The sequence below is a fragment of the Hemitrygon akajei genome, chromosome 27 (genome assembly GCF_048418815.1).
Source record: "Hemitrygon akajei chromosome 27, sHemAka1.3, whole genome shotgun sequence".
Classification (NCBI taxonomy): Eukaryota; Metazoa; Chordata; class Chondrichthyes; order Myliobatiformes; family Dasyatidae; genus Hemitrygon; species Hemitrygon akajei.
In genome coordinates, this window is record NC_133150.1 from 31,593,939 (window position 1) to 31,618,664 (window position 24,726).

The 24,726-nt window shown below is 43.1% G+C and overlaps 1 protein-coding gene across 8 annotated transcripts in view; it reads right to left on the reverse strand.

Moving 5' to 3' along the window:
- Positions 1 to 11,358: 11,358 nt before the first annotated feature.
- LOC140717229 (chemokine-like protein TAFA-2) overlaps positions 11,359 to 24,726 on the reverse strand; it is a 100,492-nt gene continuing 87,124 nt past the window's right edge. For 6 of the 8 annotated variants that reach the window (XM_073030570.1, XM_073030568.1, XM_073030567.1 and 3 more), the window contains 2 exons: positions 23,394 to 23,518; positions 19,093 to 22,262 (listed from right to left, as the gene is read on the reverse strand). In XM_073030570.1, coding sequence (XP_072886671.1) covers positions 22,137 to 22,262; positions 23,394 to 23,518 — 251 coding nt within the window. In that variant the 3' untranslated portion in view covers positions 19,093 to 22,136. Of the gene's footprint in view, positions 12,390 to 19,092; positions 22,263 to 23,393; positions 23,519 to 24,726 lie in introns of those variants that run through there. The other 2 variants (XM_073030571.1, XM_073030569.1) reach the window with 2 other exon arrangements.

A 24,726-nucleotide genomic window follows, 5' to 3' on the forward strand; every position in this document is an offset into this window, starting at 1 on the left:
GTGACAGCCCGAATGCTTCGGAGCCTTTTCCCAGATGGCAGGAGGGAGAAGAGATTGTATGAGGGGTGCGTGGGGTCCTTCATAATGCTGTTTCCTTTGCGGATGCAGTGTGTAGAGTAAATGTCCGTGATGGCAGGAAGAGAGACCCCGATGTTCTTCTCAGCTGACCTCACTATCCACTGCAGGGTCTTGCAATCCGAGATGGTGCAATTTCCGAACCAGGCAGTGATGTAGCTGCTGAGGACGCTGTCAATACAATCCCTGTAGAATGTGGTGAAGATGGGGGGTGGGAGATGGACTTTCCTCAGCCTTTGCAAAAAGTGGAGACGCTGCTGGGCTTTCTTTGCTATGGAGCTGATAATATTGCTGAATATAGCCATAATATTGCGGAAGAGACATTAATTGGGGCTCTTGGTTCTGCCTCTCCCCATCATCTGTTAGTGTTTCTTCGCTCATTGAGACCCTGCCTCTTTAATTCCGTGTCATTTTGCAAAGGTCAGTACTGAGCTGGAACAGTCTGAATTGGAGCAAAGAGTCTTGAAGCCATTAGCTGGGCCCTCTAGGAAAATGGAACTGCGAAATATAATAGTTTACTAAAACAACATTGGATCAGAGGAGCGGAATTATGTTGGAAATAATGACGCAAAAGAATATTACAATGTATTATGCATCTTAAAATATAAATCAAGCAGCATGAATTTTAATAAACCTTTATCTGGCTAACCTTGGCAATGTGCTCCTTCAATACCAGTCCTTCTGCAAACTGACTAAAGCTTCAAACAAACAAAACAACTTAAACTGAACAGCAAAGGTTATGGGCACAGTTGGAATAAGCAGCTAAATGAAAATGCTTCTCTTTTTTACACTGTTCTATGGTCTAATGCATCAATATATTAGTTTTATTGTCACTTAACCATGTATTTTTCTTTTAGCTTTTGCAATAATTTATAAGGTGGGTTAAAAGTTCTTAGTTTCATTGTTTATACTCAACAGTATATGGCCATTCAGTCCCTCGAGTCTTGTGCCTATTCCATTAGATCATAGCTGACCTGAATTTCAACTCCATTTACCTGCCTTAGCTCGAAATCCCATGATGCCTTTACTCGACAAAGATCTATCGATCACAGTCTTGAAAGCTCTTATTGATCTGCAGCAACTGCAGCTTTCTGAGGACTGATTCCATTCTCCTTTGTGTGAAAATGAACTCCTGAATTGACCCGCCTCTCATTTTAAGATTGGGCCTCCTTGCGCTGCAAACTTCCACCGGAAGTAGGGTTGGCTATTCAGCATTCAAATGATAATTCTTCACAAGAACACACCAGTAAGTTAGGAGAAGGAATGGGCCTTCAAGTCCTTCAAGGCTGCCCTACCATTTAATATTATTGTGGCTCAGTGATGCTGTCCTCAACTCTCCTTTTGTGCCATTTCTCTACACCCCTTTGATCCACAATCTATCAAATATCAGGATCAGGTTCATTATCACCAACAAGAGAAAGTCGGAATATGCTGGAAATCCAAACACACACAAAATGCTGGAGGAACTCAGCGGGCCAGGCAGCCTCTATGGAAAAGAGTACAGTCGATGTTTCAGGCTGAGACTCTTCTTCAGGACTGCTTGTTCATCTCCTTAGATGCTGCCCGACCTGCTGAGTTCCTCCAGCATTTTGAGTGTGTTTCCCTTCATTATCAGCCTTATATAAGGCTGTAAGAGATAAGAGGAGAATTGGCATTCAGGCCATTGACTCTGCTCTGCCAGTCAACTGTGATGTGAAATTTGTTGTTTTGTAGCAGCAGTATAATGCAGAGACATAAAATCAATATATATTACAAAACAAATAAATAGGGTAAAGAAAAGGTGAAGACATGGGCTCGTGGACCATTCTGAAGTCAGAGGGAAAGAAGCTATTCCTGAATCATTGAAAGTACACTCTCAGGCTCCTGTACCTTCTCCCTGATGGTAGTAATGAGAAGAGAGCACGTGCAGAATAGTGAGGGCTCTTAATGATGATTGCCGCCCTATTGAGGCACCACCTCTTGAAGACGTCCTCAAGAATTTCAGAGATTTACAACCCACTGCCTGAAAAGTTTCTGTTTACCTCAATTTTAAATGACTGGCTCCTTATCATGTAGTTACATTCCCTTGTTCAAGACAGTTCCACCAGTGAGAACTCGGGGGATAGTGAATCTGTGAAACTCTGCCCAAGAGACCTGTGCAGGCTCAATTGCTGTGGATACTCAACATGAGGCTGATGGGTTTTTGAATATTAATGGAATCAAAGGATTAGTGCAGGAAAATGACACAGAGGTAAAAGATCAGCTGTGACCTAATTAAATGATGAAGCAATGAATGACACTTTTTTTTAATGCATTTATTGAAAGTTTCATCTAAGTCTTTACAGTTCTGCTAACTTAGCTCACAGCCTTCCAAACTCAAGGAAGTAAAAATAATGTTCAGTGCACTATTTTTCCTGATAATTAATCCCTTTATATCTATGCAATGTGGTGAATTTGTGCTGGACTGCATTTGAAAATAAAACTTTTCCTTGGAAAGAGAAACAGAAGTCTGAGTTCAAAGAAACGACTGAGAAACTTGGCTGGTATCTTGCCAGATGAATGGAGACATCAAACTCAGTCAATCAGTCACTTCAGATTAAATTTGCCTCCTATTTGCACCTCCCCAGATATTTCAATCTTGCCTTCGCCTGCCTTTTGAAATCTCTTTCAGCTGTCACCGTATTTGTCATTCAGTCATTCCTGCTCTCCACCTTCCCTCAGACTTCCCGGTTTGTTCCCTCTGCTCCTCCTTTCTCTGAACTGTTAAACCATTTTTATCTCTCACTTTTTCCAGTTCTGAGGAAGGAGCTATTCAAGCTGGAATATTAACCCCTGAGCCCCACCCCATGGAAGCTGCCCAACTCATCTGAGTATACCCAGTGCTTTCTGTTTTTAAGTCAATTAATGGCTCTTGGAAATCATATCATGGAAAATTTCAATGCATGAGCGAGAAAGCATCCCAAAATGGGATCATATAGATGCTGCAATCTGGTTTGACTGGGATCTCTGCTGGCTCTTCTCTGTCTGCGTGGCTGTAGGCAGACAGTTAAAGCGGGAAGTACTGTGTTTCTCACATCTCCCTTGGCCTTGTCACTGTGTCAGATCTTTGGCCTTTCTCTGCATTTTCCATAGAGCCTTCTCAGCAGACCAATCGGAGGCATACCACAGCCAACAAAGCCGGAGCTGGAGAAAACAGTGTTGAGTACATCCAATGTACTCTGCATAGATCAGAAGCCAACCTTCTCAAGAACCTCATTGTCAGGAATAAGTCAATCCCAGAAGGGACAGAAAGGCAATAAACTCCTAGCAATAGTTCATTCGTTTGATATGTGCCGTGTCGAATTGATGTGGGCAATCATAGTCTTTCCACGACCATGATTGTTCTTGCCAAATTTTTCTACAGAAGTGGTTTGCCACTGCCTTCTTCTGAGCAGTGACTTGACAAGACAGGCGATCCCAGCCGTTATCAATACTGTTCAGAGATTGTTTGCCTGGTGTCAATGGTTGCATAACTGGGACTTGTGATGTCCACCAGCTGCTCATACAACCATCCACCACCTGCTCCCATGACTTCACGTGACTCTGATCCGGGGGCGGGGGGCTAAGCAGGTGCTACACCTTGGCCAAGGGTGACCTGCAGGCTAGCGGAGAGAAACAGCACTGTATGCCTCCTTTGGTAGAGACATATTTCCACCCTGACACCCACCCAGAAATAGTACGAAGGCAAAAAAGGCAAACAAGATTGTTAGAAGTAGCTCTGGAAGTAGTGGATGTATTTGTTTCAAATATAAATTCTACAACTGCTCCCAGAGATTGGAAGGGAGCAAATGTAAAACAATTTAAGAAATGAGGGAGCGTGAAAGGAGGAAATAATAGACTGGTTAGACTGACAGCAGTCTCTTTATAAGGAAAAGATAACAGGAAAGGGAAGTAATTTATACGATTTGGCTGAGTGAAGTGAATTTATGAGGGAAATCGTGTTTACCAAAACTTTTAGAGTTCTTTGGAGATTGTAACTCAGGGGTGTCAAACTCATTTTAGGTCACGGGCCGGATTGAGCAAAATGCAGCTTCATGCGGGCCGGATCAGTCGGACGCGTGCGAACGCAGCTTTCGTTGCCTCCGTTTTTTCAGCCTGCTCTCATGTGTCTCAGTCTCTGCTATAACTACAAAGTGTTTCACTTTACAAATTCCGTTTCTTATGAAGAAGACTGCCGAATAAACACTAAAAACCCTGAAAACCTGGTACCTGAATAAACTCAGCATTAGCCATATCATATGCCATAGGCGCTTCGATTACTGGGGCCAGCTTTAATAGTAATTAGATATTATCTCGCGGGCCAAAGATAATTCCACCGCGGGTCGGATTTGGCCCGCAGGCCTTGAGTTTGACATATATGTTGTAACTTGCTAAATATGTAAGGTGGAGCCAGCAGACATCATCCCTCCAGGTTCAGGAACTGTTATTACCCCTCAACCATCAGGCTCTTGAACCAGAGAGAAAAACTTCACTCACCCCAAAACTGAACAGTTACCACAACCTATGGACTCACTTTCATGGACTCTTTATCTCATTTTCTCCATATTTATTGCTTAATTTTTCTTTGTTTCTTTGTATTACTGTCCACAAGAAAATGAATCTCAGGGTTGTATATGTGACATATCCATACTTTGATAATAAATTTCCTTTGAATTTCACTTTGAGATCAAAATTCAAAGTTCAAAGTGATGATGTCCCCTGGTATGGTGAGGAAATGTTTACAAGTAAACCACCAAGATCGAAGAGCAATTCAACCCAGCCAATCAATAATCAGCTACTTGGTCTTGCTGACCAAGAGGTTGTTATGGCACCACTCAGCCAGATTTTCAATCTCCCTCCTATATGCTGATTCGTCACCACCTTTGATTTGGCCTACGAAAGTAGTGTCATCAGCAAACTTAAATATAGCATTAAAATTAACAGCCAGGTACAAGCAAATGGTCTCTGTAGAACTTGTATCATCTTTAAGTCATCTGAAGGATGTGAACTGCGTGACAGAAATTCAAACTCTTCCTTTATTTCAGGGGAAATGAAACCATAAAGAGCAGTGAAAGCCATTAGTCTGTACCTTAATTTGGGTTGCTTCAATCCCTCCTGCATCAATTTTTTAAAAAAATTATAGAGCTTTAATCTAATCAGTTATTCCTGTCTATTTCTTGCCAAGTGTGCACAACAGTTATTTTACCTTTAGATCAGTTCTGTTTAGTTCCACGCTCCAGCAGATCTGTAGGGAGGGAGATGAGCTATTGATTACCTGAATCATAAACCAATGACTTGTTCTGTTGAACATCTGGACTGCTGTTGGCTCTTGATGAGAACATGAATGGATCTTGTCGCGGGCACTGAAAGTTAGCTTTGATGTCAGTGTTGTGGCCTTCCAGCAACACTTGAGATTTTGAAAAAAAAAATTGGATGTTCTTTTTCTTTCAAGGATGTAACCCCAGGGCGAGATTCCAGGAAGCAAAATCAATCCAATCTTTGGATAATTGTCAGTCTCTAAAAGCTCGAGTTTTTGAGCAATCAGTAAAAGAGCATTTCAAACTCTTTGGAGACATGGTGCAAGTTAGAAATTGCCACAGGTTACTGCCTTCACCTTAATCTCTCCATGTGCTTTGTGAAATTGATGTATTTATGTATTAAAATCAAACTCTATAGCAGGCCCTTCAAGGCACTAGAAAAATAACACCATTATTGTCAAAACTAAGTCCTTTAAGTTCAGTAGGGTCGATGCTCCAAAACAGACTCTCCATTCTGAGTTTCACTGTAAGAGAGTAACTGATGGAATGAAGAAAAGATGGAATTATGTCATCAAAGCTTCCTTGGAGAAATGCAGTGCTGCCACTGACTCGAAGTACCTCTGCCTCATGACTACTCAAAGTGGAGAAGTATTCAGGGTGGCATTGAGAACCTTGAGCCCATGCATCAGGAGCTAAGGAGGGCTCTGTGCAAGCAGGAGGGGGCACACTGCCTCGCTACCCACCCACCTGCCCACCCCATTCAGTACCACCTGACCCACTGGCAGAAGAATCTGTTCGTCCCAAATTGGCCACATTAGCCCACTTCAGAACTCCGAAAGCAGCTTGCTTCCGATGCCAAGGTACTCCCTAAAGAGAAAACAAATTACCACAGGGCATTAGGTTGAGCTACATTACAGCCTGAAGACACCCTTAATGACAAGACCAATGCTTCTTTAATTGACCACAAAGGAATTTGTTATCCCATTCTAACAAATAGTAAATTATTTCTAGAGATTAAAAACCTTTGACTTGCTTTTCCTGTCTTTTTTCTCACTCTCTAATTCCGAGCATTCTTGCTCTCTCTGTTTCTCTTACGGTACCCAATTTAGTTTTTGTTCATTCTGCTTCCTTTTCTATCATCTTTGTTTAATCTTTATCCTTAAATCTTACTGGTTGAAAAGAGAGATCCAGCTGTCCATAGAGGTCCTGAATGCCAAAAGATCCTCACTGGATCATGAATGGAGCGACTTTCAGGAAGAAGATATTTGGAGAGTGAGGGGTCAAAGTCTTAGTATGAGCTGCAATGCCCCTCAGTGAATTCTTGTCACCGACTTAGCCCATCTTGGTCAAACAGCAACTGTTACTGCAATTCAGAGTGTGAAAACTTCAGCTGTGATACAGGAATGGAGAACATCCTGCTGTCATAAATGGGATAAAGCATGTAAGCATTTCACTTTTTGCAGTTTCAAACTGAACAAGATTAAAGAGGAAACACTAAAACAAGACAGGAATGACAAATAATTATCTGAATTTTGAGATAGTAAGAGAGTTCTTCACAATGTTTAATACCTACATCCTAACTAAGAAAATGAGGAATTGGGAAACCTTGATTCATAAATTTTCTTTGTTGATGGTGAAACTCTCCTTAAACCTCTCCATGTTTTCAGCTCTACATTTCCCTGTTCCCTTAAAGACTCTAATTCTGAACCTGGACCCTGACAAAATCTCAGAACCAGTTCTCCCTACTGCCTTCATTTGAAAGATCTACCCAGTGTGGTCCCAAAGCTCAGCAAGTTGTTCCACTTCATGCATTTATCCAGCAGTGGGAAGAAATCTTTGCACACTCATTTACAATGTTGCTACATGAAGAGACATTAATCTTCCCCCTGGTAAATGCTTCAAAATATTACACCCATATGGTTTTCCTATGGGTTTTTTTCCCATTACAAATCCCTATGTCAACATGCTGTATAACTAAACAAGCCACATTGTAATTAATCTTCCCGCCAGAGGAGGCGCAGTTTTTCATTAACAGTTCATAAATGCATTTATAAGATATCTTTCCAGTCCTCTCTACAACTCTCCTGTGGTACCGTCTTTCTCTGCATCCATTTCGACAGGGCAGAGCTATATCGCCTTCAGCACTGGTAACTATGGATTCTTAATCAGTAACTATCAACAAATATCAATAACATGCCCTAAATATTCTTCATTAGATTGTTTAAAATTTGGGGCAATGTTATCATGATTTTAAACTTAATTTAAACTGATACCAATCCACCATGGTGGATAAAATGCACTCAATATGATAGGGGTAGGTTTAAAGGAGATGTGTTGGACAAGTGTTTTTAACAAAGAGTGGTGGGTGTCCAGAACAGGTTGCCAGAGGCAATGGTGGAAGCAGATATGAAAGGGGCATTTCAGAGGCTTTTAGATAGACCGGAGGTTCCCAACCTTTCTAAAGCCATGGATCCCTACTGTTAACTGAGAGGTCCATGAACCCCAGGTTGGGAAGCCCTGAGATAGACACATATGGATTATGCACCAGCAAAAGGGATATTGTTCAATTCAACATCATGTTCAGTGCAGACATCGTGGGCCTAAGGACCTGTTCCTCAGTGCATTATCATAGAACAGCTTGGTTCTGTACTGATCCCAACTGTATAACAACATCTTTTGTCTATATCACATGTTTATCAACTGTAGGATGTGCCAAGGTGTATCAACTAAATTTGACATTGAACCTCACAAGAAGCCACGAGCTTAGATTGGCCACAGAGTCTTCCAGAGGGTCATTTAGGGCACAGGGCAGGATGAGGACCATATTGCCTGTTCCCCTCCTGATCACAATGGCCATGAACTTTAAAATACAGAAGTTGGCTCCCTGGATATTTGCGACAACTCTGCTTATTGTCCCTCTGATGCAAAACGGGAAGAGGACATGGGCCGCCTTTGTTCAGGGACTGCTGATTGCATTTCATCCTCTCTTGCCCGGCTATATCTCCTCGGCCTTGAACAGAACCATCAAGAGTGTGGAGAGATTCAGCCGCAACTACACTGAGCCTAGAGCATGAACATTGTCACCTTGAGAGAGGACAGCACCTCCCTTAGAGAGCTACCTCAGTAACTACTTTGGAGGTCAGTTTGATGAAACCCTGCAAGCCTCTTCAGACACCAGTGTCTGTAGTCACAATGGGAGCAAGCTGTGATTGCATTGAGAATGTCTCAGCTTCCACTGCAAATTAAGATACATCTGTCAGATCCTGCATCACCATTAGCTCCACAGTTGTGCTAATGGAGACGTCCGTTTAATCTCTGAGTTCTGCACTAAACCCTGTGCAATGTTGGGGCCATTCTCTGTGCTCCTTGACAGCACAAAGTTTTTGATAGGCTTGCAAAGTACCTAGCATTTAACTGTGCGCTATCTTCTCTTGCCTGCCCCAATGAGTAATTTAGCTGAAAATCATATGTACGACATTGCCCTCTCAGTTGGCACTTGTGTTACCCTTGCCCCCTGCCCGACCTGTAACCCAGTATTACAACCCCTTGTAGATACTGTCTCTCATCTGTAAATTAAATGCCAGCATCCTCAGTTGGCAGCTGTTAATGTGAGATTGAGGGATGGCACACCTTCACCATCACTACCTTCTCGCTCTTTCGAGTTGTTTTTCTACCTCTGCTTCGTTGGCTTGTAGCAGGCGTCAAGATTGGTTTGTAGCGCAAGGAACAATGTCAGGGAAGAGGTGCAGAAAGCATCTGTCACTCCTTATCACAAGATGAGGGATTAGTGGGTTGTGAGAAAGCGCATTACATGCGTTGGTGTAAATTTGCAGCTGCCTAGCGCCAGTGCAGTGTCTATTTCAATAATGATAAACTCTGTAACCACTAAGTAACTGTGGAGAGATTCAGCTGCCTCTGTTCCCTGCCAGATATATGCTGAGGCCTCCATCTGTACACCAGCTTGTCATGTAAGAATGAGGGAAGGACATTTGAGGCTACAGTAGTGCTAAGTAGTTAGAAGTGAGATAAGCCACTGAACCTTGTTGGCAAGTTCACAGTGATGCTGAGGCAAAGTGGACAGTGACAAGGTCTTGTGGGATGCTTCTCCAACCTTGACCATACTTGAGGAGGGTATATTCTTGGAACTGAATCCAGGTCTTCGTTGCTCCACTTTTGGCACGGACCTCCGTGGCTGTCTACTTCTGAGAACTTGTCTGGTTCCCCTCTGATTAGACCATATGTCTCAAATTCACACTTTTCTCCAAAGCTTCCAGTATACAGACCCACAGAGTCAGTGCTACCCCCTTGTCCAACACATAGACTATTATTGAATACAGAAAAACAGTTTGTCCTCTTCAATGTCTCCCAGAGCAAAATGAGTTCAAAAGCACCCATGTGTTTGTCCTTTAGGACTGGCTTTATGTGGGCCCCTGCCAAGACCAACAGACATTCAACTATGTAGTTACTGCTGGCTGCATAGAGCAACTATGTCAGTTGCTGGACTAAACTGATTTGTCAAGTAATCTTTATCTTAAGTCATAGAGACTTGTAGGATGGAAACAAATCTGCAGAACCCATCAGGCACCCTTTGGTTCTAATTTAAATCTACATTACGACTGCTCAGAATGAACCTGAGTCCCAGAAGCCTTGATCTTCCCAATATGTAACTGGAGGTAATCTCTGCTTTTGTATAATGAGGGGTATCAGATAAACACTATGATAAATCAAAGTCAAATGGAGGAGACACAACCAATGCATTTCACTGTATGTTTCAATGTACATGTGATAAATAAATGTATCTGAATCTCAGGAGGAGATACAGTAGGTGATCATAATGTAGAGACCAATTACTGATAGGATGGTGGTGCACTCCAAGTCCAGTCACAGGTCTATTTATTCATCTCGTAAGCCTGAAGTCATTACTGGATACTATGAAAATCAAGTACTGCAGGACCATCCCATCAACGAGTTGCTCGATAGTGATGGAGTTGGACTTATTGAGTATCGTTGCTGTGTTGTCACCTGGACTTGTTGCATATCATTTTGCCAAGGTGGTGCGCAATCCAACAAACGGAGCAAGTGATTATCTTGGATGTTTTATTGGGATTGGGAGACCGCCCTTAAACCAAAAAACACCGTAGACGTTTTTCATTGGGTCAGCAAGATATTGGTGAGACTGGCAGAAGGGAAGCTGCATTGCCTCGGTTGTGGCAAGGACTAGGCCTCAGCCACGGGGTTGCCCTGACCATGACGGCCTGTGGCAGGCACACAGGGGAGAGAGCAGGGACCTCTGCTGGGTGCGCTAGTATTGTGTTAGGTTAGGGGCTGGACCCTCCTGTCTGTGCTGCTCTCCAGTGTTCACTCAGTAGAAAAACAAGCTGGACCAGGCCAATCTACAGACATGCAACTCAGGGTCTTGAGCTATATTACTACTTTTTTCTTTGTGACTGTCTGTGTTTTTCTGAAATTGTAATCATATGTGCTATTCATACTAGATGTATGATGTGTGATGTTAGCAATATGCAATGTGTTTTGCACCTTGGCCCCAAGGAACGCTACTTTGTTTGGCTATATTCAAGTGCAGTTGAATGATAATTAAACTTAAACTTGGCTTACAGGGTACTAATATACTTTTATGAAATGGCAGTGAGAGAATGAATAGAGAAGATGGGCCAAATGGCCTAATTCTTCTTCTAGGTCTATGGTCTAATAGTAGAAGATCGAGGATAAATCCTTGAGAAACCTTATTGTTTGAGGGCTTGAAAGAAACCATTGACAAACAATCCCATCAAGTTAGACACAGTAGAGAGACAGTTGGAGAGGATGGAGTAGTCACCACCGTTAAAGGCTGCAGGTATTTTGTGATGTATGAAAGTGTACTGGAGGGTCATCATCACAAAGAATTATCATTTGTCACTTTAATAAGAGGCTCTTCGGTTCAAATGGCAGGGATTCAGCCATGGAGGACCCAATCTTTGCATAGGTGATTTACACATATTAATGGTAATGAAATTCACAACACAAGTCATTATCTTTATCAGACATTAACATGTATTATCTCTGAATTTGTACAGTTATAATACAGTCTAACTGGGTTCTACAGTAATCACAAGATTGGATTTATTCTCACTACTCAGTCTCAAGAAGCCAATCAGCAGGCCTGTTATAAAAATAAGGACAGGACCTTCAGTTGTCACTTAACGGAGCAAATGGAGGGCGAAGAATCATCATAACTGAAGCGAGTTCCCAGAAGCCTTACTGGGAAGGTGGCCCCACTGAGGCAGGAGGTGCACAGCCTTAGCAGCCTTGAAACTTGTTCAACTTTCACTGTGGACTGAACTGCAACGTAGTTAGTGACAACTTAGCATTGGCATTAATATCCAGTGGACATAGAAGATGCTATAAACCAGGTAAATGCCCCATTGCCATAATCAATGGCTTCTCCAAATAGTTGACCTGTTTAAAGCAGCTGGAAACCAGAGAGTGGAGTTTCATCGACTATGGGAAGTGCCAAAACTCCACTGGAATGGTGCAGATCAATGCAGTTAGTTTCCTCTTCCTTTTGAAGGCAACTTTATATCATATTCTTTGAAGACCAGAGCTCGTGTTCAGGCTGAGTTGTATCTGAACTGGGAAAAGAGGCAGTGGAGAATTGCCCCGTGTGAGAACAAGGGGCTGGGGGTGAGATGTTCCTCTGATTTCAGTCTTCAGTAGGTTGGTAGTAAGCGGAGTCACCCATGTCCATACCCCCAGAGTGTGTTTGTGAGGAGACTTCATGGACGCTGTAGTCTTTGTCCTGACCAGCTGCACAGCGTTCATTAGAGGCTCTCCAATGCTTCCTTTCCTCCTGTGTTGTGTCTTGACTGCACTCATTATATCTGACGTTCCTTTGGGAGCCGAAGCGATTCCCATTCGGACAAAAGCAGCTGCTTGGGAACAAACTATAAGTCAGGTTAACCAGTCCAATGTGTGGGCCCCCTCAGTTGAAAGGTGGAGCACTTTTCAGGTTTTAAATATTAAAACACTGCCTCCCGTTTTCCCAAAGGACTATCGAGTAACCTGGAATACAATCAGAGTGAACAGGATTATTGAAGAAACCCGCAAGGCCGAGAGCTCCTCAAGCCTTGGCTCATCTATTAATATCATTATTAGAATTCAGCAGGTTTACCCAAGAGGTTTCATGTTTGAAATTCCTCCAATGAAATGTACTGCATTTGGTGTCACACTATGTGGGTGGCCTCCTTTGCATCAGAGAACCTAATGCAGATTGGGTGATCACTCTGCTAGTGTACCTGTACTCCGTTCACAAGAGCTCCCAGTTGCCAAGCATGTCAACTCCCTGACTTATTCCCACTGTATTTGTGGCCTCCAGTGCTGTTACAGTGAGGCCCAACGCAAGTTTAGGGAACTGGCTGCAGCCTGTAGGACCCAATACTGATTTCTCCAACTTTAGATGACTCCGTCTTTTTTTCTGTTTCAAGTTCCTGCATGACCATAAGATATAGCAGCAGAATCAGGCCATTTGGCCCATCGAGTCTGCTCCACCATTTCATCATGGCTGATCCAATTTTTCTCTCAGCCCCAATCTCCTGCCTTCTCCTTGTAACCCTTCATGCCCTGACCAATCAAGAATCTATCAAATACACATAAAGACTTTGCCTCAACAGCCACTTGTGGCAATGAATTCCACAGATTCACCACTCCCTGGATAAAGAAATTCCCCCTCATTTCCTTTGTAAATAGACACCCCTCTATTCTAAGGCTGTGTCCTCTGGTCTTAGACTCTCCCACTATAGGAATAATCATCGACACTATCAAAGACTCTCACCATTTGATAAGTTTCAAATGGGTTTCCTCTCATTCTTCTGAATTCTAGTGAATACAGGCCCAGAGCTATCAAACACTCTTCATATGACAACATCATACATGCCAATCTGTTACTGTGCTACAAGATCACCTACTTTATTCCATATACTGCTCGCATTCAAATAAAACACCATCATTCCTGTATTCACCTTTTCTCGATTTTGTCCACCTTTTAGTTGCAACTCATCTTGTTGACTGCAATTTTTCCCTATCAACAGCCTCTCCTGCTTCAGTTTGTAAACCAGCTACCTCATCCTCAGCATTATCACTCCAGTTTCCATCCCCGCGCCAAATTAGTTTAAACTCTCGTGAACAACTCTAGCCATCCTGCCCACAAGGATATTGGACCCCCTGCGGTTCAGGTGTAACCCGCCCCTTTTGTATAGGTTGTTCCTTCCTCAGAAGAGATCCGAATGATCCATAAACCTGAACCCCTGCACCAGTTCCTCAGCCACGCATTCATCCTATTCCTACCCTCCCTGGCGTGAGGCACAGGCAGCAATCCTGAGATTATAACCCTAGAGGTCCTGTTTCTCAGCTTTCTACCTAGCTCCGTAAAATCTCTCGTCAGGACCTCCTCAGCTTGTCTACCTACAGGTAAGTCATTGGTGCCAATGTGTACCGAGACTTCTGGCTGCTCACCCTCGCCCTTGAGAATGGCATGGACCCAACCCAAGACATCCTGGATCTGGCACCAGGGAAGCAACATTCCATCTGAGTGTCTCTAACATGCCTACATAACCCCGTCTCTGTTCCTCTGACTAGGGAATCTCCTAGCAACACTACAGTCCTCTTCACCTCTCTGCCTTTCTGGCCACAACACCAGAGATCTGGTCACTGTGTCTCGCCCAGGCAGGCTGTCCCCTCAATAGTATCTAAAGTCATATACTTATTATTGAGGGGAATGACCATAGGTGTACTCTCCACTGGCTCTGCATTCCCCTCCTTCTCCTGACAGTCACCCAGTTACTTGTCTCCTGCAACCGAGCTGTGACTACCTCCCTGTAAGCTCCCATCCATCACTTCCTCATTCCCCTGTATGAATCGAAGGTCATCAAGCCGCACCTCCGGTTCCTTAAACACGATCTCTCGGGAGCTGCATCTCGGTGCACCTGGTGCAGGTGTGTTTATCTGGGAGACTGCTGGAGGTCTAACAGACCTCCCACACCCAACACACAGTACAAGACGCTGCCCCTGGAGCCATTCTCACTAAACTACTATGCCTCAGCAAATAAGAACAGAAAGAGAGTAACTTAGAAGATACTTTACCTCAGCTAAGCGTAATGAACCAAAGCCACTCTAAACACTGGCACACTCAAAGGATGGCCGCTCTGCCTGCGCCTGTGCTATTTTTATTGGCCCTTTCTAATGAATCCCTTTCGCTTATTGGTCAGTCCTCAACTCTGAAAATCTGCCACAAAGCTCTACCTTTAAAACTTGATCTCTGCCCTGATTGAAAGCTAGCTCATTTTACACACTCCCTGGCGTCAATTGATCTTGCCTGTTCTGAAATTTGATGATATAGATATATATATATACATAGAGAGAGAGAGAGAGAGAGAGAGGTGCTGAAATCTCTTCCTCCAGAAATGTCTAAGATTCTGGTTTAACGTCTCTGCTTTTTTAGTCACCGATAGGTACCATAAAGACTGAAAACAAGAGATTTTGCAGATGCTGAAAATCTGGACCAACGCATGCAAGATGCTGGAGGAACTCAGCAGGCCAGGTCAGACTTCACCCAGCAATCTTGTGTGTTTCCTCAAAGACTGAATGTTTTTGTCTCTATTGTCTGTTTTCTCCTCTATCAATATATTCAAGCCTGCTGGACAATGTGACTATACACTTCACAACATTACAACATTAGCAACCATTACACAGACAAAGGAGCTTAATTATCCCTCGAAAGCCACATTATTTTACCCCACCAGAGTGTTCCTCCTATTTGTTCCTCACCCACCTTCTCAGCTATTAATTTGCATGCTCTCTTTGTAAACAAGAGAAATTCTGCAAATGCTGGAACTCAAAGCAAAACATACAAAATGCTGGGGGATCTTAGCGGGCCAGGCAACATCTATTGAAAAACGTGCATTCAATGTTTTGGGCCAAAACCCTGCAGCAGGACCGGAGAATAAAAAAAGATGAGAAGCTTCTCCAGTCCTGCCAAAAGGTTTCAGCCCGAAACGTTGACTGTACTTTTTTCCACAGATGCTACCTGGCCTGCTGAGTTCCTCCAGCACTTGTGTGGGTTGCTCTCTCTCCTTCTCAGTTTCGATTAAGGGTCTTTGACCGGAAATACTAATGGCTTCTCGTTCCTTAGATGCTGCCTGACCTGCTGAATATTTTTTAAAAACATTTTCTGTTTTTATTCAAAGCAGAATAACTTCCTTCTGCGCAGTATGAATCCGTGATTCCCAAAGGGAATGACTGGTACGTCTGCACTAAAAGACTTGGATCTGGGGTGGAAATGTCAAACCGACTGAGATCTGATTAAATGCCATTAGCAGCCACTCAACGCATTATCTTGTTACATCAAGGAGCTGGAAGATTGAAAAGCTTGCCCTTCAGATTGTCCTTCAATATATCCTTCACTGTGTTTGGCTCTCTACCAATATATTTCTCCCAGATAAATGCATTGCAACGCAATTTTTTCACAGCCAAAAGCACGTTTTTCTTTTATCATGGCTTTTACATGCTAAGCATCTGCAGACCTTTCACGGGAGCCATTAGCAATTAAAATTTTACACAAACCCATATAATGAGAAGTTAACGAGGATGATCCCTCAGGCACCTTAAAGAAGCAGGGAAGTTCAACGTGGATCAAAGGCCATTTCTGGATGAGACGTGGTCGGAATAGAGGGAGTGAGGAGATTACAGCATCTGTGGATATCATTAAATTAGAGAAGAGGTCTTGACAATAAAGCTGAGAATGTAAATTGGAGATATTGCTGGATTGAAAGACAATGCCATGTTATAGGGGAGATGGTGAGCAGAATTTGGTGTGTGTTCAGATGTAACCAGAGTACATGATTCTAACTGAAGGATAAAGGAATTTTCCTCAATTCATTACATCACATTTGTACAATTCACCATTCTGGCTAGCACCCAGAATATAGTCTAGTAAATGTGTTCCACATTCAATGTGGCAGCTAATCTGAAGTGGTATAATTGTCTAAGTTGGTCCTGTTAGGAAGGGACGAGATGGAGATGATTTTGATGCAACTGGAGTACTAGGTGGGGTATATCATGATTATTCCCATTATTGTCATGGTTTGCACATGCAACAACGTGGACAGGGCATGAGGCAGTGCCCTTGAGACAGACCCCACTGAGGACCAGGGAAAAAAACCATCAAATTGGTAGGCTACCAGCCTTTTTCTTTCATTTGTGCATTCACAGGATATAGATATCACTGATAATGTCAACCACAGTACTGTGCAAAAGCCTTAGGCACAAATATATAGGTAGGGTGCCTAAGGTGGAGCAGAGCGTGAGCTTGTAAATCTGTCAAGAGTAAGGGATGTTGGGAATGCCAAGGGTGGAACACCATGGGAGGGGTGTGGGACAGGCAGCAATGAAGGAGTGCTAAGGGCAGGGGTGGCACAGGTACAGACTCACCCTGACCTGGGACACCAGGCAAGGTCATTTCCTTTCAAAAAATTGGTTTATTGATCGTTACAGAATCTCTCTCTGGTTCTTCCTGCTCCCTCCCCTTTCTCTTCCCCTTTACCCAACCATGATTCCCCTCTCCCTGCCCTCTTCCCACTCTCAGTCCACAATAGAGACCCATATCAGAATCAGTTTAATCATCACTCACATGTCATGAAATTTGTTATTTTTTTCTATGCCTAACACTTTTGTAGTCTGGTATATTATCTGTTCCTAATTACCCCTGAAATGGCTAGGTATTTAAGAATCAACCACATTGGTGGTTCTGGAGTGCCAGTAAGAATGGTGGACTTCTTTCCTTGAAAGGTGTTGGAGCACCCAATGGATTTTAGCAGCCATTCTCTTCCATCAGGCTTAAGAAACAAAGGCTTGAAAGTATGCATTACTAGGCTCAGAGAAAGTTTCTATACTGCTGTTAGAGGAGACTTGAATAGATCTAATGTACTGTATGATAAAGATGAATTTTTGATCTCTCAAACAAGTGCTTCATGGTTTTTGAACCTTGCCATATACCTGCACTTTCTCTGCAATTATAACACCATATTCTGCATTCTGTGTTTGCCATTCTCTTTGTACTACCTCGATGTATCTATAGTTTAGAACGATTTGTACTGATGGCACATAAACAGTTTTTCACTGTATCTCAGTACATGACTATTAATTACCAATGTAGTTTCACAATCATCATTACTGTTTGCAGCTTTTTCATTCCAGGTTCATTTACCTGCTTAAACTTAAATTCCCAGAAGTCGTGGTGGGATTTGAACTCACGTCTTTCGATCAATGCTCCACTCCATTGAAGGTCAATCCAGTAATTGAAATACAGCCTCTGTACACACCAAAAGCTGACTGAGAACCAATGGCAACCATAAACATGACTTGCCTTGCCTCAGCATCTTAGTCATAGGCTCATAGTCAATAACGGAAACTGACCATTTGCCCACCATCCATATTGACCATCAAACACCCATTTTTAGATGACACTCAGCAACACACACAAAATGCTGGGTGAACTCAACAGGCCAGACAGCAGATATGGAAAAGAGTAAACAGTCGACATTTCGGGCCCAGACCCTTCATGAGGACAACACTAATACACTGTATTCTCGCTAACCTTCCATCAGCTGCCCCCGGATTTTAGTGCTGATCTACGCACTATAATAAATTTCCAGTGTCCAATTAACTTACTGACCTGCAGAGCTTTGGGACATTTGAGGAATCTGAAGTACCCAGAGGAAACCCAGGTGCCCACAGGGGGAACTATGCAAACTCCATGCAGAAAGCACAAGAGATCTGAATGGAAGACAAATCACAGATATGAGTCTTGTTTACGCCAAGAACAATCAGATTTCACTAGCTGTAGATCTCCTGAAACAACGTATTAAAATGGCAAACTTTAAGACCGTGTCATTTGGCAGGCTCCTCCACTTTCTCTGCATTCTCATTCAACACACTGCTTACACTTAATACCAAGCCTGGCTAGGTTTTCAAGGAAATTATTGCACTCAAAACTGACTTCCAATGGAGACCTGTCAACTCACAACAATCCACCTGCCGGATAGTGAAGTGGCTTTCTGTACACAATGCTAGAGGATGTAGGTGCAGTCTTAAACAAATACTTCTCATCAGAATCTCGCCTGATCCCTCAACACCATCTCTTTAGTCAGGAAAGCACAATTGAGCCTCCCCATCCTGAGGAGATTGAGACAAGCAAGGCCCACCCATCTCCTCCATTCTAAGTAATTTTCACATGAGTGCCATTGAAGGTGCCCTGACCAGCTACATCTGAAACGGAAGACATCTGATTGCAAGGCCTTACAAAGGATTGTGAGGACTTCTGAGAGGATCTTTGAGGTCTCCCTTCCACCCATCCGAGATACTTACCGGGAGTGTTGTATACGCAGGGCCCGTAGCATTTTCGACGATCCCTCGCATTTGACCAACAATCTCTTTTACCCCCTACCATCAGCATTAGAACAAGGGCTGTTAGGAAGGGAAACAGCTTCTTCCGCCAGGTCGTGAGGTCATAACCACCCTGGTCTCACCACATATGAAGTGCCAACATATGTGTGTCATAAATGCATCTTATCATTTGTTAATGTATTTGTGGTAATATCACTCTATGTGTAGAGTGTGAGTCACGTGTACTGTGATGTGCACCTTGGTCCAGGGGTATGTTGTTTCATTTGGTAGTATACACGTATACAGTTGAAAAGACAATAACCTTGAATTTGAGAATCAGAATCAAGTTTATTATCACTGATATAGAAACATAGAAATCCTACAGCAAAATATAAGCCCTTCAGCCTACAATGCTGTGCTGAACATGTACTTACTTTAGAAATTACCTAGGGTTACCCATAGCCCTCTATTTTTCTAAGCTCCATGTACCTATCCAGGAGTTTCTGACTCCACCACCATCGCTGGCAGCCCATTCTCAGTGTAAAAAAACTTACCACTGACATCTCCTCTGTACCTACTTCCAAGCACCCTCTCGTGTTAGCCATTTCAGCCCTGGGAAAAAGCCTCTGACTATCCACACGATCTATGCCTCTCATCATCTTATACACCTCTATATTTCACCTCTCATCCTCCAAAGCTCCAAAGAGAAAAGGTCAAGGTCACTCAACCTATTCTCATAAGGCATGCTCTCCAATCCAGGCAACATCCTTGTAAATAACCTCAGCACCCTTTCTATAGTTTCCACATCCTTTCTGTAGTGAAGTGACCAGAACTGAGCACAGTACTCCGAGAGGGGTCTGACCAGGGTCCTATGTAATAATTACCTATCGACTATTGAACTCAATCTCATGGTTGATGAAGGCCAATGAACTGTATGCCTCCTTAACCACACAGTCAACCTATGCAGCAGCTTTGTGTGTCCTTTGGACCTGAACCCCAAGATCCCTCTGATCTTCCACACTGCCAAGAATCTTACCATAAATACTATATTCTACCATCATATTTGACCTACCAAAATGAACCACCTCACACTTATCTTGGTTGAACTCCATCTGCCACTTCTCAGCCCAGTTTTGCATCTTATCAATGTCCTGCTGTAACTTCTGACAGCCCTCCACACTATCCACAACAGCCCCAACCTTTGTGTCATCAGCAAATTTACTAACCCATCCCTCCACTTCCTCATCCAGGTCATTTATAAAAATCACAAAGCGAAGGGGTCCCAGACCAGATCCCTGAGGCACACCAATGGTCATCAACCTCCATACAGAATATGACCCAACTACAACCACTCTTTGCCTTCTGTGGGTCCCACACCTCCTTACTTTCTCAAAAAACCTGGCAGGGTACCTTATCAAATGCTTTGCTGAAATCCATATACACTATTCTACTGCTATACGTTCATCAATGTGTTTGGTCACATCCTTAAAAATTCAGTGGCTCATAAGGCACGACCTTCCTTTGACAAAGCTGTGCTGACTATTCCTAATCATATTATGCCTCTCCAAATGTTCATAAATCCTGCCTCTCAGGATCTTATATGCAATGAAATTTGTAGTTTTGTGGCAGCAGTACAAGACATTAAAAAGATTACTGTGTTATAATGAAAAATAAAATTAGTAAGTAATTAATTCAGTAATCTGAGGGTGGAGAGGAAGAAGCTGTTCATAAAACATTCAGTGTGGGTCTACAGGCTCCTGTACCTCCTCCCTGATGGCAGTAATGAGAAGTGGGTGCCGCCTTTATTGAGAGCGTGGTAACAGGCCCATCTGGTAAAACAAGCCCACTTCACCCAATTACATCCATGTGACCAATTAACCTACTAACCTGTACATCTTTGGAATACTGGAGCACCCAAAGGAAATCCACAGATTAACGGGGAGAACATACAAACTCCTTACAGGCAGCGGTGGGAATTGAACCCGGGACGCTGGCACCTTAAAAGCATTACACTAATTGCTACGCTACCATACCATCTATCGTTCAGTCACTAAGGATCATACATGCCTACATTTACTAAGGAAAAGAACATTGCATTTGGGGAATTCAATGCGGCTACATGTTATCCAGATAGAACTTGTATCATTAAAAGGAGACATTGGATATCTTATCGGGCTTAAAGGTGGCTGTCTCTGATGAGACTCAGTCATAGAAATAAGCCCTTCAGCCCACCATGTTCAAGACAACGTTTTTGCCTACTCACTTGGATCCCATTTGCCTGCAATAGATTTGTAGGTCTTCTATGCCTTGCTGTTTCAGTTGGCTATCTAAATGTTGCAAAAACTTATTGATTACATCACCTCCTCAAATCCACTTTAAATCAAAGTTCAAAGTAAATTTATTATCAAAGTACATAAATGTCACTATATACAACTCTGAGATTTATTTTCTTGCAGGTATACTCATTAAATGTAGAGAATAATAGCCATAACAGAATCCATGAAAGACCGCACCAACTTGGATGTTCAACCACTGTGCAAAAGATGATCTTCTTCTTCTTACCTTAAACCTAAGCCCTCTTGTTTTTGATATCCCTACCTTGGGAATAAAGATTCTGATTATCAAAGCCCCTCATCATTTTATATAAATCCATCATAAATCCGCAGCTTCCTTCTCTCCAGGAAAAATAATTGCAGCCTCTCCAATCTCTCCTATTCACTTAAGTCCTCCAATTTAGGCAATATCATGGTGAATTTCCTTTACCCTCTCTCTAGCACAATCACATCCTCCTGTAGTGTGGTGACCAGAATGGCACACAATAACCTAAGTGTGGTCTAACCACAAATCCTCAAATCAGCTCACAAACAAAAAGTACTTAGAAATTCAATAATTGTGGTTCTGTTGGTGGGAATCCACAAAGTACACTCCCACCAACAGAACAGTCATTTTGCTGATGTGAGTCGAGGGAAATCCTGTCAAATTGTACCATGGGATTTTCGACATTTCGCTGAACTTTGAGAACAAGTATTTTTACAACTCATTTTGAGGTCTCTGGCTCTATGAGTCAATTAGGGTCGCAGTCCGTCAGTGCTGCACTGCAAGGTTCAACTTGAGTTGTGAGCTCTGAACCCTAAGCATCGAAATGTCAGACCTAGGGATGACAATTCATATCTCAGTGTTGCAGATTCATTAGCCCACATCTGATAGAGTGAAAAGCAACAGCTAAGCTTTACCCTTTGAACCTGAGTTCTACAGTAGTTTGTGCACAGAGCACTTTGGCTGGGGATTTCTCTGGTGGTGCTCCTACCCACCAGTCTAATTTTACAAGTGCTTGGACAGTATCCCAGATCCTATGAATGTTAGTCAATTTTACTAAACCCCAAGTGGACTAGTTTCCCGTGGAGCCAGAACTTTAATCAGGAGACTCAAGGCACTGCAGTTGCTGCAATCTGATTCAACATACAATCTGCTGGAAGGCCACAACGGGTCGAGCAGCATCTGAGGGAGGAAAGGATTTGTTGGTATATTGAGTTAAAAAAAAACATCAGGACTAACCAGGCTAAATTTTAAATCATCACATGCAAATGGCTGAAGATCTTTAAAGATAAAGGTAAGCTTTATTTGTCACATGTACATCTAAATGTACAGTGAATGCATTGTTTGCGTCAAATCAAAACAGCGAGGATTGTGCTGGGCAGTCACGCTTCCAACGCCAACATAGCATGCCCACAATTGGCTAACCCTAACTCGTACTTTTCTTGGAATGTGGAAGGAAGCTGGAACACCCAGAGGGAACACATATGGTCACGGTGAGAACTTACAAACTCCTTTTAGGCAGTGGCGAGAATTGACCCCCCGTCTTACAGCTGATCCTGTAAAGCGTTGCACTAACCACTACACTACGGTGTTGCCGTGGTATGCCATTGACTATTAAACGTGCTCATTAGGAGCTTTTCAGTGATTATTCGGTGCGTTCTATGGAGTAACATGAGGCGTAGAACAAGAATTGGGTCTCTTAACAAAATGGCGGGTGCCAATTAACGTGTAATTTTTCATTTAATCTTTTCAGTGGAAGTAGTTTTCTGGAAATGCTTAAAAGCAAAAGAATTTGCCATGGTTAAAGAATCCTGAGAACTAATTACACTCTCACCCTCAGCTTTAAATCAGAACACATCTCCCACCGGGATTTTATGGCCCAAAAACGATTACTTGTTTTGGGTGAGCAACTGTAAAGCATGGGAGCTCTCACTGAATTCATCAATTAGACCTCAGCATTCATTCCAAGCTAACTTCCCAGTTTACTCCCAATCTCAATGGAAGAGGTTAAATTTAGAAGGGTATCCTCAGAGAGGCCCAAAGGTTTATTGCAAATATTCCAGATCAAAGTCCAATTTAGATCAGATTTGAGATGAATTTTATGTCAGATCAGCTAAAGCTGGCAAAGGAAAGATGATTAAAATCAGGATTGCACACGTGGTCAGAAGTGGGGGATGTAGAGATTGGGCAGGGTTATGAAGTTATAGGAGGTAACAGATGTAGGGACAAGGTGTGACCATGAATGTACTGGGATGGAATGTGAGGAGAATGCGGAGGAGGCTGATGTCTACACACACTGAGGGAGTCACTAACCTTAGTGGTTTTGACTTTGTTTCCGGTGCTACAGCTCCAGCCACTGAGATCCGGCAGAACCTTGCACTCCTCCCCCTCCAGGCACGGCTCCATGTGGCACCACCACTTCTGAACAACAATTGAGGCTGCAACGAGAGAGAAAGCATCACCATGAGAGTGGAACCCCTCATCGCTTCTGGCCCAGCCACCTCTGGTCCCAGTGCCGGGCCCTGGAAACAGAGACGGTCCAGCACTCCTTTGGAACTGCGCAGAAAAGCACCAACCTGGATTACGGGCTTGATCTCTGTGAGGGGAAGTGAACCTGCAGCAAAGGAAAGAACGCGACCAGAGAGAATGGAAGGGCTGATATGCTGATGGTTAACTCACGAATGAAAAGAAAGGCGCATTTCAGAACTAAATCAAATCTCTTGGAGATCTAAAGGAGAAAGGTCATGCAATCTCCCTGCTGAGCCCATTGGATGTTTCCACAGATCGGGCTTAACACCCAAACTGCTTCCAGACCTTCCATGTTGCTAATCTAGAGACAGGTGCCACCCAGAAGGGAAAGATACCAAGGCCACACATGGAGAACCTGCAGTTCACCTGAATCACATCCTCACTTCCCAGTACTCAGGAAACATACTACTAATACTACTGCTACGTCGACTCAGGCCTATGGGGCCGGCGTCAGGGTAGATCAAAGACTCTGCAAATGCAAATATAAATAAATAGCAGTAAATAACAAGAACATGAGATAGAGAGTCCTTAAAGTGAGATCATTGGTTGTGGGGATGTTTCAATGATGGGACATGTGAGTGTAGTTATCCCCTTTAATTCAAGAGCCTGATGGTTGAGGGGTAGTAACTGTTCTTGAACCTGGTGCTGCAAATCCTGAGGCTCTTTTACCTTCTACCTGATGGCAGCAGCGAGAAGAGAGCATGATCTGGGTGGTGGGAATCTCTGATGATGGATGCTGCTTTCCTATGAGAGAGTTTCATGTAGATATGCTCAATGGTTGGGAGGGTGTTACCAGTGACGTACTAAGGCCAAAACCACTTCCTTTTGTAAAATTTTCTGTTCAAAGGCATTGGTGTTTCCATTCCAGGCCATGATGCAGCCCATCAGTTACTCTCCACTACACATCTATAGAAGTTTGTCAAAATTTTAGATGTCACGCCGAATCTCGGTGGACTCCTAAGGAAGCAGAGGCACTGCCGTGCTTTCTTTGCAATTGCACTTGCGAGCTGGGTCCGGGACATGTCCTCTGAAATAGTGGCACCCAGGAATTTAAAGTTGCTAACCCTCTCCACCTCTGATCCTACTGACTTTCTTTCTCTGGTTCCCCTCTCAAGTC